We start from the raw sequence: 13,242 nt of genomic DNA, 5'->3' as shown, positions 1-13,242 counted from the left end.
CCACATTTAAAATGGTCTGTGTCCTTTAACATGTATGGTTCTCTTCATCAGTATAAACAATAATAGAAAGCAATCAACCAATGAACCAATTAAGCAGTTAATCCCCAACAACCAGCTGCATTCAATCAAGTAATCAGCACATTGTTCTGCTAATCAGAAGAGGATGAACGGCTCAATCTGTCAAAGAATATTCAGTGTGCATGTCAGGATTCTCAAATGTTGACTAACCAGAGTGCGTCCTCTCCCCAGGGGTACGGCTGACTGGTTCGGGGTGAGCAAAGACAGCGACAGCACCCAGCGATGGAGGAGGAAGAGCCTGCAGCACTGCAGCCATCTGTACGGGGGTCTAAAGCCGCAGGTGATGAGGGAGATGGAGCTCCACAGCCAGGACAACCTCTCTCTGGCCAGCACTGAGACCCCTCCTCCCCTCTACCTCCCACCCCACCACCCCAGCCACCACTATGGCATGCAGAGGGTAGGACAGTGCCGGGGCGCATGTTAGGGGGACGGAGGAAGAGATGGGACGATCTTTCACCTTTTCCTCCATCACATCTTCTCCCACACTCTTTCACTCTTCCTATTCCTTTATTTCACATTAGAGCTTCGGCGCTTGCTTCACCTCTCTGCTTTGTCATCTTGCCTAGGGTTCAATTGATGGGATCAATTGAACACACATGAAACAAATTCTATCTTGTAGATGTTTTTGAATGTTTCCTGTGAGAAATGTCTAATTTTACGCATGATTCTTCACAATAACTATCCACTGAAACTCACAATGCTGCTACACTAGGGTGACCATATTCTCAAACTCCTAAACCTGGACACTTAAGTGTACCTCATGTTCATGCACGCGCACATGCATGCGCTTATGCACGCACCATAGGCGTTTTCATCAGGATGGGGGGAAATCATTTCAGTGTTAAGCACGCCTACCGAGCACACCTTTCAACACCGTGGACAGCGCCTCAGCAGACGAAAAATTATGTTTTGTCTCCCAAAATCCACAACTGTTTTAATAACACTAGTAAACACAAAACACACGGATTGCATGTGACACATTCTCTGCCAGCTATTGTATATTTGCTATCTGGCCGTCTTTATGTGATCTTTTATATCGACATTTCCACTTTGTGTGCCCGAAAATGTACTCATCCAGTGTGTGCACGACGCAGCATTTTCTTTGTCGGACACTTTACGAAGAAAGGAGTAAGCCTCCTGGAGCGCTTTAGAAAAGAGCAACTTTTTCTTCGGCATGACAGCTAACCATTAGCATACTGACAGGTTCTGTCAGAAAGGGCCGCAACAGCCTTGACAACGATACATTGATTGACTGACACACAAACAAATTGAATTCAGATGCGTCGTGCATCTTTTTTCTATATTGGGTTAGATAATAATGAGCGGAACAGAACATGATAAACGTCTACGTAAGTGCTGAAAACACGTATTGTATTATTATTATTTTAATTGTGGTGAAAACCGGGACAATTTGAGTGTTTTACAGATATTTGTCGGGACTCGGATCACCCAGCTTGAATCCGGGACAATCATCCGGTCCCCGTATGCTACACACGCATTACAACTAGCCTACCGTAGTATTGTTAGTAGGCTTATTAATAATACATTTCTGTAATCTGATCAAAACGTTACATAAAATCAGTTCTGGTTACTGTAGTTATGATCAATATATGACAAATATGTAATCAGTAGTAATTTAACAGGAATGTATTTATAGTAATTGCCCCACATTGTTACCTCAAAACAAACTTTTTTTACAAGCTAGCTAGCTTTATTAGCTAGCAGTGTTTTTTGTTTGCGATCTCAAAACTTTATGAAATGAAAATTAAATTCTTATACATTCAACCAAATAAGCCTCTAAAAGAATATTTTTGTCAAGAAATGTTTTCTTTAAGTTCTTTTTAGCATGCTAGCATAAGTGCTAGTAGCCCAAAAAATGCTGATTTAACGTAATGTGCAAACTCTTGGGCTTGCCTTTTAATAGCCTACTTTTTATTATAATTGTATCATAACTACAGAAATCTGTGTCAGATTACATTACAATAAGCACAATAAGTATGATTCAAGCATTTTAAAAGACAACTGTTTCAAAGGAAGTGTAGTCCTCATTGTACGAAGTACGGACTAAGACCTGCTCTATGTATAAAGCGTCTCGAGATAATTTCTGTTATGATTTGACGCTATATAAAAATAAATTGAATTGAATTGAATTGCGCATATTGATTGTTGTGTGAAGCAGCACTGGGTGAGGGGTAACAAATCTCTGCAGCTATTGAATAGGTTAACTAATAAACAATATGCTATTGTTTATTACTAGATCTTGAAATTGACTATTATAAATGTCAATGCTCTATAACTAAAACCTCCTGATTATACACTTTTTCTTCTTTCCGAAACCTGGAACATCAATCTAACCCTAGTTTAGATATACAGTATGTCATGCCTGCTTTTCACTATCCTGTCGCTGTGTGTTTACTGTTGTATGTGGCTTGACAATTGAGTCTGACAAAAAAAAGCTGTGGTGTACCAACACAGTGTGTGTGCGTGTGTGTGCGTGTGTGTGTGTGTGTGTGTGTGTGTGTGTGTGTGTGTGTGTGTGTGTGTGTGTGTGTGTGCGTGCAGATCATAGACCCCTTGGCCCGGGGTCGCGCCTTCCGCATGGTGGAAGAGGTAGACGGCTTCAGTGTCCCGCAAACTCCCATCACGCCCGGCACCGCCTCCCTGTGCTCCTTTTCCAGCTCCCGCTCCGCCCTCAACCGGTTGCCACGACGACGCAAGCGGGAGTCTGTCGCAATCATGAGTCTTAAGGCCGCGGCGGCCCTAATGAAGGTGTCTGTTTATTTTTTGTTCATGCAGTAGATTTCAGTTCAGTCACAAAAATATTCTGTGCTTTGCAAAGTCTGTGCTTTTTACTTCAAAGCTGCTGCCAGCCCCGGTTGTTCTGAGATTGAGATGATTTGTATTTTCTGCACAATATGAATACACATTAGAGCCAGCTATAACACTGAGTTTCCATGCACATGCACACACTTTAATCTCCATTATCTTATGTTTTTGTGAAGAGATTCTAGAAAAATCCCATCCGTTTTATATTCTTATGTCTCCTGCACATATGAATGGATGGATTTTATCTGTTCATTCATGTGTGTGTGTGGGCATGTTACATAAAATATGAGATCAGCTCGTCTTATTGTGGATTAAACTCAAGTGAAATATCTTACAGTACAGCGCAGATGACTATCTCTATGTGGCCCACTGGCTACAGACTCGCACATGTAAATGGATGAATGGATGTTCAGTGTGCTGGGTGGGGAGGGGTTACTGGGTCTCACTAGCAGATGGTCCATAATCGGAATATTCCAGATGTCCAGAGCTAATCCACTGGCACACACAACCATCAGACACTATCATTAAGGAGGCAGCATGCACAGTCGGGGATTCCCCACGGATAAATTGTCAGGCTTCATTGCACCTCATGATGATGTTTGTGTGTGTGTGATTCTAGGGCCGGACGTTAGGCGACAGCACCGCCGGGCGATGTCGCAGACGGAGCTTCATGCCCCCTAGTTTCTATGAAGAAGACACCGTGGACTTCCCCGATGATTTGGACACTTCCTTCTTCACCAGAGTGAGCAGTGGACACACTTCCACACATTGCCGGGATGACCTTTATATGAACAATATCAAATAAAAAACATATTTGCAAATAATTAACCATACATTAGCTTGAAGCACAAGGAGCCATTCCTAACCCTAACCCTAACCCGAAAAAAGGAGACAGCATGAATTTCTGTCATCTCTCGTGACATTGAAACACAGAAATTAAACGGACTTGACATTCCAGGAGATGGTGCTGTGCCGCAATTGCTTCACATCAGACACTAAAGTAGCACGAAGATTAAACATGAAACATTATGGCTATTCTACACAGTTCTCCAGCCATGTATTTTGTATGTATATGTAGCTATATACTTCTGAGACATTATACCTGGCCCTAACAACAACAAACTAAATATATAAAAAATAAAACTAACCTTTCTGAAAATTGAAACTAAACTAAACAAGCAAACGCAGCCTGAAAACTATTAAAACTAAATTAAAATCAAATCAAATCAAAACTGAAATAAAATATAAAACTAATGGAAAATTTAAAAATATTAGAACCTTGGTCAGGAGCCTTCGCGCACTCAGCTTTGAATTCTTACTGACTTCGTTTTCATCTTTGTAGGACGGCCTGCATGACGAGTTGTCCAGCTATGCCGACGAAGTCTTCGAGACGCCATCGGAGGCCGACCTCAAACACCTGGATGAGAGCGATCTCACGGGGAGCGCTCTGGATAAGAACGAACTGGAGAGGAGTCACCTCATGCTGTGGGTTTATACATTTTACAGTGTTATTTACATGCACACACGAACCTCTGACATGCTGCAGAGGAGATGTGAGGAGACAAACTCTTATGATATTATGTACTCTATTATAATATCACACCCTGACTGACACCTTCATTTACAATTCTTTCCTCCACTTTCCTCTCCCTCCATCCAGGCCTTTAGAGCGAGGATGGCGGAAGGCAAAAGATGGCTCTCTGGTCCAACCTAAGGTGCGTCTGAAACAGGAAGTGGTGAGCGTCAACAGCCATCAGCAGCGGGGACAACGGATCGTGGTTCCCGTTAAGAAGCTGTTTGCCAGAGAGAAGAGGCCGTACGGGCTCGGCATGGTCGGCCGTCTCACAAACCGGACGTACCGCAAGCGCATTGACAGCTTTGTCAAAAGGCAGATTGAGGACATGGACGATCACAGGTAAGACAGAGGATGACTGTCCTCTGATGTGAAATTAAATAGAGCTGTTGCCAATGTCCCAGATAATGGAGAGTCTGAATTGTCCTTCTGTCCTCTCCAGGCCTTTTTTTACCTACTGGATCACATGTGTCCATTTGCTCGTCACCATTCTGGCTCTCACCATCTACGGCATTGCCCCTGTGGGCTTCACACAGCATGAAACTGTTGACTCTGTAAGTATATTTTACAGCGTTTATTATGATTAGATTGGTACATTGGCAGGAAATAATTTGTGCTGAATATCCACTGAAAATGTATGAATGAGCAATATTAGTTATAACATTTCTTCTTCATTTTTTTTCTTCAGGTGTTGAGGAACAAGGGAGTTTATGAAAACGTTAAGTTTGTGCAACAACAAAACTTCTGGGTGGGTCCGAGCTCAGTAAGTATGTCCTATCTTCTATCTATGATTGTGCCTTAAGTGGTGGTGGTCAACACGGGAAATGCTTCAGTGAATTTAACTTGTTGTCTAGATCTGTGATTCCAACTGTGACTAGTTAGCAAGCAAGCAGAGAAGTCTAAACAGTTCGCTAAAAGTAATGGATAAATGGTTGAAATAGATAACTCTAGCTAAAATAGAGAAATGACTGAAATAGTTAGCTAAAAGTAGGATAAACGGTTAAAACAGTTAGCCTGATAAAACGTTGAAATAGACAGCTTAAAAAATTGTTCGCTAACTAATAGATTAAATGGTTGAAATCGCTAATTAAAAGTAATTTTAAAAAAAATTAAATGTCGGTTGGTTGACATACGCTAGCTAAAAGTGATGAATAAATGGTTAATAAAGAAAGCCAGATTAATAATAGTGGTTGAAATAGCTAAAATAGTGGATAAATGGTTTATAAGATCTAGCTTCTGCCATTCAGGTGCAGTACTAATGCAAACTTGACCAACCCGTTCTAACATTAACTATTCAATTGTATGAAAAAAATATTATATAATGAATAGTGTTGAATAACATCCAGTTTAAAGAGGACCTATTATGTTTTGGTGTTTTTTCCCTTTCCTTTCTGTGTTATATCGTTTTTTGTGCATGTCTGCAAAGTTACAAAGCCCAAAGTCCAAACCAAAGGACTTCTCCCCCACAGAAGCACTGCTCCTGAACTGCCTGAAACACCTTGATTGAAGTCCTGCCTTTTTGGAACTTGTTGATGTCATCAAGTAACACATTGCATAATACCTGCCTAGCGGCTAGTTTGGCACGTCCTCAAACAAATCTAGTTAGAGCGGAGCTGGAGTGGAGTCTGAAGGTTTGGTTCGGTCGACCAATCACAGCAGCGTGGGTCAGCTGACCAATCAGAGCGTTTCAGACAAAGGATGAAAAGATTAAACATTAAAGCATGTAAACATATTCTAGTAAAAACCCAAAATACAAGTATGAACCTGAAAATGAGCATAATAGGTCCCCTTTAACATCACTAGAGATGTCGATGAAGGGTTTTTTGCGCCAATCTGGGGGCTGTGGAGGTAGTTCAGACGAAAAATGTTGGGAACCACCGGTCTAGATCCACAACCTCACCAACCTGTACTGTAACCCCTCGCTGTCCTGCAGGAGGCGCTGATCCACCTGGGAGCCAAGTTTTCCCCGTGCATGCGACAAGACCAAGAGATCCACAAACTGATCCAGGAGAAGAGAGCGAGAGAGAGAGAGTCCGGCTGCTGCGTGAGGAACGATCGCTCCGGCTGCCTGCAGAATTTACAAGAGGAGTGTTCGGTCAGTGAAGCCAACCTGGCCATTTCACTCATATATATTATATCGGAGACGACATCTGTCGCACTGCACAGGCAAAATGAATAACAGAATAATGTTAACAATGATTTCTCTCCATCTCTCCGTCTGCCTGTCCTCTACTGCAGAGCACCCTGGCAGTGTGGGTGAAGTGGCCTCAGCACCCCAGTGCTCCCTATCTGAATGGTACACTACGCCAACATGGTGCAGTCTGCCATCAGGACCCCAGGTGACTCCACCAAGACACTCTCTGTATGATTATCTGACAGTTGTGTAAATAGTTAACAGACATGATTTTGCTCCTCGTTGTGGACTGTATTTTTGGGGCTCTAACAGAATGCGGGAATGTTCACTGTTATTTATTTATCTTTAACTTTGGCTCTTGATTTTGTAGAATTTGTCTGGAGCCAGCCTCGGTTTCGCCTCACGAGTGGCCTGATGACATCACAAAGTGGCCAGTGAGTACATTTACATGTGAACAGTTTAAAGGGATAGTTCGGGTGTTTTTGTTGTATGAGGTACGTATCCATAGTCAGTGTATTACCTACAGTAGATGACGGTCAGCACGCCCCCAGCTTGGAGAAGCAGACAGGAGTTACCGCACGGAAGCAAAGTGATTTACTGCTGTGGACGGTGCCGGCAGCAAAACGTATTTTAGCCACCTAAAAAAAAGTCAATATCAGTTTAAGTGTATGCTATAATTGGAAAATATCCGACACCTTGCCATCAGACAGCTATACAGTCTACGTTTACAACGGGGAACTGAAGCCGTTATCTATGCTCTTGCCAAAGCAACCAGACTCTATTGTAAAAAACAGCAATTTTACCTCGCAGAACACGGGAGTTGTTGGTCTACCGCTGCCTCGATCGGTTAGTTTGTTGGTGTTATTGTGTGACTTTGGTTAGTTCAGATTCACCAAAGCCAAACAATAACACAAACAATCTAACTGATCGTGGCAGCGGTAGACCAACAACCCCCGTGTTCTGCAAGGTAAAAATACTGTTTTTTTCAATGGAGTCTGGTGGCTTTGGGGAGAGCATAGACGGATACAACGGCTTCAGTTCCCCGTCAGAAAGGGCTGTCTGACAACGAGGTAAAGCGGCGAAAATATTCTAAATATAGCGTACACTTAAACTGATATTGATTTTTTTAAGTGGCTAAAATATGTTTTGCTGCCGGCCCCGTCCACAGCAGTACATCGCTTTGCTTCCGTGTGGTATCTCCTGTCTGCTTCTCCAAACTGGGGGCGTGCTGACCGTCATCTACTGTAGGTAATACACTGACTATGGATAAGTATGTCATCATTTCAGTTCATCATTTCCTTGTTAAAGATTGTCTTAAAAGCAAAAGTAGGTAAGTAAGTGAAAGTCTACTTTAAGTTAACACACCGAGGTTTAAATGCAGCATTGTCTGTCTTCGACACATAACGACTAGATGGTTACATTTGATATTTTTCTGCTTATAATCTGTAGGTTTGTACGCGATACAACTCTGGGAATCACACCAACCTCCCCCACATAGACTGCACCATCACAGGCCGGCCCTGCTGCATCGGAACCAAAGGACGGTAAGGATGAACGTCACAGAACGCCACAGGAGTAGAACAACTACTATAGATTTTTTAAGCTATTACCAGTAATTTAATATTAAAGCTGCTGCATACAGTATGTACCGTATATTTAGATATTCAGGATGAGCAGCTCCTTACGTTAGTCCTTTTTATGCATTATTAACATCAGAAGAATATGACGTGAGTACACTGTGCATAGAGTAAAAAAATAACATTTTATGGCAGGATCAACAGACTGTTTAAAAATACTGGACATTGTATCTCATTAATTGAACACCAAAATGGAGATGTATTCGTCTCCTTTTAAAATCCTGAATAATTGGTCATCATCCTGCGAGTGGTTGATGATGAAGCTAATGACGCGTTTCATGTTGTAGATGTGAAATCACTTCCAGAGAGTACTGTGACTTCATGCACGGTTACTTCCACGAGGAGGCTACTCTCTGCTCACAGGTAGGACATTTCATTCACCAACTCGACACAACAGCTGCTATATTTTCTAACGGTAAATGTCTTTTACATCTCAATCAGTATTTTAAAGTATATCTGAGGTGCGTACAGACATTTGAATTTAAAACTTGCTCCAGGTGAGGCTCGAACTCACAACCTCGGCATCACTCTGCAGGCTACTGTCTTATAAGTACCGCGCGCTGACCGATTGCGCCACTGGAGCCTGATGTCAGCTGTGAATAAAAAGGATTTTGGACTAAATTCAGCACTCTCATTTTCCTCCACAGGGTGGCAGTGGATCCTCAGGCTGACTGTACTGACTATCTTTCACTCTCTCTTCCAGGTGGACTGCATGGATGACGTGTGTGGTTTGCTACCTTTCCTCAACCCGGAGATCCCAGACCAGTTCTCCCGACTCTGGCTGTCTCTCTTTCTTCATGCTGGGTGACTGAACTCTTCTTCTTTTTAGGTCCATCTCACAATAGGCCTCTGTATTTAAAGCAGCACTAAGAGAAACGTTTCATGCTTTATCTTTTAAAACAGTAAATTAAGGCAATCGATTAAAATATTTAATCGCGGTTAATCGTAAATTTTTTTCTCTGTTCAAAATGTAACTTAAAGGGAGATTTGTCAAGTAATTTATACTCTTATCAACATAGGAGTGGGCAAATATGCTTGCTTCATGCAAATGTATGTGTATATGTATTACTGTAAAACAATTAACAACACAAAACAATGACAGATATTGTCCAGAAACTGTCACAGATATTGCATTTACCATAAAAAATATGCTGAAATCATAACATGGCTAACTGCAGCCCAACAGACAACAACAGCTGTCAGTGTGTCAGTGTGCTGACTTGACTATGACTTGCCCCAAACTGCATGTGATTATCATAAAGTGGGCATGTCTGTAAAGGGGAGACTCGTGGGTACCCATAGAACCCATTTTCATTCACATATCTTGAGGTCAGAGGTCAAGGGACCCCTTTGAAAATGGCCATGCCCGTTTTTCCTTGCCAACATTTTGCGCAAGTTTGGAGCGTTATTTAGCCTCCACTACAAACTAACATGACATGGTTGGTACCAATGGATTCTTTAGGTTTACTAGTTTCATATGATGTCAGTATCTTCACTCTAGCTTAAAAACTGAGATTACAACCTCCGAAAGATCGATTAGCAGCCGGATCCAACGCGGGCATGTTGGATTTTTAACAGGTTAATTAAATATAAGTTGCGTAAATGCATTAAAGAAATTAGTGTTATTATGACGAATTTGCGTTAACTTCGACAGCCCTACAGTAAATTGATATGGTGGATCTGGTCTGTGTCTGTAGGATCCTGCACTGCCTGGTGTCGGTGTTTTTCCAGATGACGGTGCTGAGGGACATAGAGAAGCTGGCTGGCTGGCTGAGGATATCCATCGTCTACATGCTCAGCGGCATCACTGGCAACTTGGCCTCAGCCATCTTCCTGCCCTACAGAGCGGAGGTACTGTACAGTGTCACCCTCACAACCAACTGTATGCTGCATTTGAGACTAAGTTGTGTTTGAAAAAAAGCTTTGCTTCTTCCGTCCCAGGTGGGTCCTGCAGGCAGCCAGTTCGGCATCCTGGCCTGTCTGTTTGTGGAGCTGTTTCAGAGCTGGCAGATCCTCGAGCGACCGTGGCGGGCTTTTGCCAAGCTGCTGGCCATCTCGGTCTTCTTCTTCTCCTTCGGTTTGCTCCCGTGGATCGACAACTTTGCCCACGTCTGCGGTTTCGTGTCGGGATTTTTCCTGTCCTTCGCCTTCCTGCCGTACATCAGGTAGGTGAAGAAAGGGGATGTGTGTCGCTCAGTCACTCTCGTCTCCCAAAGAGAGCTTAGCTTGGCTTGGCATTTAGACTAGAAACAGTAGGAAACAGCTGGCTCGGCTTTGTCCAAAAGAAGCAAAATCTGTCTACCAGCACCTCTAAAGCTCAAAATGTGTTCCCCTTTGGCTAGTTTGTAGCTGCTGCTAAGCTAAGCTCACGGTCTCCTGGCTGTGGCTTCATATTTAATGAACATATACTGTGTAAGAATAGTATGGATATTCTCATCAGCTCTCGGCAAGTAAGCAATTGATCTTATTATAAACCCTGTTTATTACCTTACATAAAATGGGTGACTAATACAATACAAATGCACGGATTGTTGAATTAATCACACAAACATTGTGAACTAGAATTACCACCTAACGGTTGTATGCCTCCGTCAACTAGTCAAGTTGCAGTTTACATCCATGTCTGTCCAAAATGTCATCACTTCATCATTTTATCCTGTTAGACATCTGTGTGAAATTGTCATAGTTGGCATCTGAATTTTTTGAGTTATGGCCAAAAATGTGTTTTGTGAGGTCACAATGACCTTGACCTTTGACCTCCATCACTTCATCCCTCCAGTCCAAGTGGACGTTCGTACCAAATTTTAAGAAATCCACTCTAGGCATTCCTGAGATATATCAAGAGAATGGGACAGACATAAGGTCACCATGACCTTTGACCTTTGACCTTCAAACTCAAATCAGTGGGAGGCAAAATATTGAGACAAATCCACATAAATTTAAATTACTGTCGTAGCATAATCAGTGTATTGATGTCGTGATAATCCCTATCTGAGAGCATTACCTAAATTATTCCAACCTAAGTCAGTGGATTCAGTCTGGCGCTATCACTTCACAGGTCAAATCTCTGGGATAAAAAAACTTGCACCTCCACAAAGTCTATTTTTTGGGAAGCAAGAAAACCCAATGTTTGTGTGTATATCTGATAATGTCCTTAAGGTTTTGACAAGGTAGAATGTTCTGCAATCGGATCAATACTGTATCACAGCTCCTATTAAGTGGAGTGTGGCTTGTTGCTCTAGGAGTATGATTCTTTTTTCGGGTGTGAGAGGTTAAGAGTTCAAATCCTGGACGAGCCCCAAGAGTGTCTTCACTAATATAAGTTTGTTGTCTCAGTACTGTGTAGTGACAGTAAAGTTGAATCTGATGTGTTTTTCTGTGACTTGCTCCATTATGAGACAAATAGCGCAGAGTTTTCTTTTCCCTCTTCAGCTTTGGGCAATCCGACATGTACCGGAAGCGAGTCCAGATCTGCGTATTCCTGCTGGTTTTCCTGGGTCTGCTCTCGGCCCTGGCGGTCCTCTTCTACGTCTACCCCGTGAAGTGTGACTGGTGCGAGTACCTCACCTGCATCCCCATCATGGACAAGTTCTGCGAGAAGTACGACCTCAACGCACACCTCCTCTAACGTTGAAAGTTGGATACGGAGCTGCGGTGCAACTTGTGACATTCCTCCTGGAATAATAACCAGTGGATATCATGATACCATGTGGATATCTGTGTGTTCACTGTTTGGAAAAAGGTGCAACAGCCCCATTATGAATAAAGGCCATGCATGAAAGCCTTCAGGCACTTAAATAAAAGTATTCACACGCATGGGAGCAAAACTAACAATGTAAAGTTGACTGAAAAGGACTAATTATGTGTCATTGATCTCTAGCTGGGCTAATCAATGACCGGTCACACTGGAGGAGAGTTACAAAGACAACTGTGTCCTGCCAAATGATGTACCTCTCTCCTGTGGTATAAATGGACTGAACAGCACCGCTTAGTGGCCAAAACGGAACAGTACAACCTGAAACAGCTGCAAAATGTGAGCGGAGGATTTTGTACTTTTTTACTGACTGATGTCCAACAACAGTTCTGTCCGTTTACTGGATGTGTTAAAAACTCGCCAAGAAATGAGACTCTAAAATGTGCCTTATTGACACAAAACCACACACACACACACACACACACACACACACACACACACACACACGATGTGTTTTCGTGCCATGGATCAGTTTGTGTCAGACGTTTTGGGTCCTGTTCTTCAACCTCTGTAGAAACTGCATCACACAGTCTGACAAACTCATGTAAAATGTGTTTTTACTTCAGTATTTGGTGGCTGAACTGCCGCCCTTTTTTTTTAAATCACACTGGAAACCGTAGTTTCCGCCACAGCCTTTAGTCACAAATGGATTGTTTGTTTTTATACATCTGTAAAGAACACTTGTATGTTAATCTGCTCCATTGTGAATAGCTGTTACTGAGGTGAAATAGTGTTTTTATTCAATGTGGTGGCGTTTTAGCTACCTTTCAATAAACCCAACATCACACGGAGTGAAACATTTCTTTTAAATGTCTGTGTGTGTGTTGCTTGCTCATAGAGGATATATGTCCAGGAAGCTAAACTCTTCTGCTCCAGGTGAGGCTCGAACTCACAACCTCGGCATCACTCTGCAGGTTACTGTCTTATAAGTACCGCGCGCTGACCGATTGCGCCACTGGAGCCTGTTGAGTTGCTTTGATGGTTCCAATATTATCTGCCATGTTGGAACCCTACAGAGCCTCAGGTCAGCATCTGTACAGACAGCAGAGACCTCACCCGGAAGTCTCCACATGTCAGGACCTGCTGTTAGTTTGATCACAGACTGTATATATAGATGGATGACGCGTCTCCACTTCCACCCACTGTATAATATGCAGATAAGTGAAGCCAAAATATGGATAAACTCCCAGCATAGCTCCAACCAAATTCAACCTGAGAACAGATCTGTCTGGACAAAGTC

General features: G+C 42.6%; 1 protein-coding gene and 2 non-coding genes across 12 annotated transcripts in view; 1 reads left to right on the top strand and 2 right to left on the bottom strand.

Annotated features, from left to right (window-relative positions):
• rhbdf1b (rhomboid 5 homolog 1b (Drosophila)) overlaps window positions 1-12,787 on the top strand; it is a 45,700-nt gene extending 32,913 nt beyond the window's left edge. For 4 of the 10 annotated variants that reach the window (XM_074619525.1, XM_074619528.1, XM_074619526.1 and 1 more), the window contains 16 exons: window positions 250-475; window positions 2,641-2,847; window positions 3,524-3,646; window positions 4,247-4,389; window positions 4,565-4,819; window positions 4,920-5,031; window positions 5,166-5,240; window positions 6,411-6,572; window positions 6,716-6,816; window positions 6,982-7,045; window positions 8,061-8,155; window positions 8,536-8,611; window positions 8,952-9,052; window positions 9,946-10,099; window positions 10,190-10,413; window positions 11,681-12,787. In XM_074619525.1, the coding sequence (XP_074475626.1) occupies window positions 250-475; window positions 2,641-2,847; window positions 3,524-3,646; window positions 4,247-4,389; window positions 4,565-4,819; window positions 4,920-5,031; window positions 5,166-5,240; window positions 6,411-6,572; window positions 6,716-6,816; window positions 6,982-7,045; window positions 8,061-8,155; window positions 8,536-8,611; window positions 8,952-9,052; window positions 9,946-10,099; window positions 10,190-10,413; window positions 11,681-11,876 (2,314 nt within the window). In that variant the 3' untranslated portion in view covers window positions 11,877-12,787. The remainder of the gene's footprint in view (window positions 1-249; window positions 476-2,640; window positions 2,848-3,523; window positions 3,647-4,246; window positions 4,390-4,564; window positions 4,820-4,919; window positions 5,032-5,165; window positions 5,241-6,410; window positions 6,573-6,715; window positions 6,817-6,981; window positions 7,046-8,060; window positions 8,156-8,535; window positions 8,612-8,951; window positions 9,053-9,945; window positions 10,100-10,189; window positions 10,414-11,680) is intronic. The other 6 variants (XM_074619527.1, XM_074619530.1, XM_074619534.1 and 3 more) reach the window with 3 other exon arrangements.
• On the bottom strand, window positions 8,738-8,831 carry trnai-uau (transfer RNA isoleucine (anticodon UAU)). The gene is made up of 2 exons: window positions 8,794-8,831; window positions 8,738-8,773 (listed from the first exon to the last, which is right to left on the bottom strand). It is a non-coding gene; the product is annotated as a tRNA-Ile (tRNA).
• An 83-nt stretch (window positions 12,788-12,870) lies between the features above and the next one.
• trnai-uau (transfer RNA isoleucine (anticodon UAU)) lies at window positions 12,871-12,964 on the bottom strand. Its single transcript has 2 exons — window positions 12,927-12,964; window positions 12,871-12,906 (listed from the first exon to the last, which is right to left on the bottom strand). It is a non-coding gene; the product is annotated as a tRNA-Ile (tRNA).
• Window positions 12,965-13,242: the final 278 nt, after the last annotated feature.

This window comes from Sebastes fasciatus, chromosome 20 (genome assembly GCF_043250625.1).
Source record: "Sebastes fasciatus isolate fSebFas1 chromosome 20, fSebFas1.pri, whole genome shotgun sequence".
Classification (NCBI taxonomy): Eukaryota; Metazoa; Chordata; class Actinopteri; order Perciformes; family Sebastidae; genus Sebastes; species Sebastes fasciatus.
The sequence above is the reverse complement of the archived record's forward strand: the minus strand, read 5'-3'. Positions and strand labels throughout refer to the sequence as shown.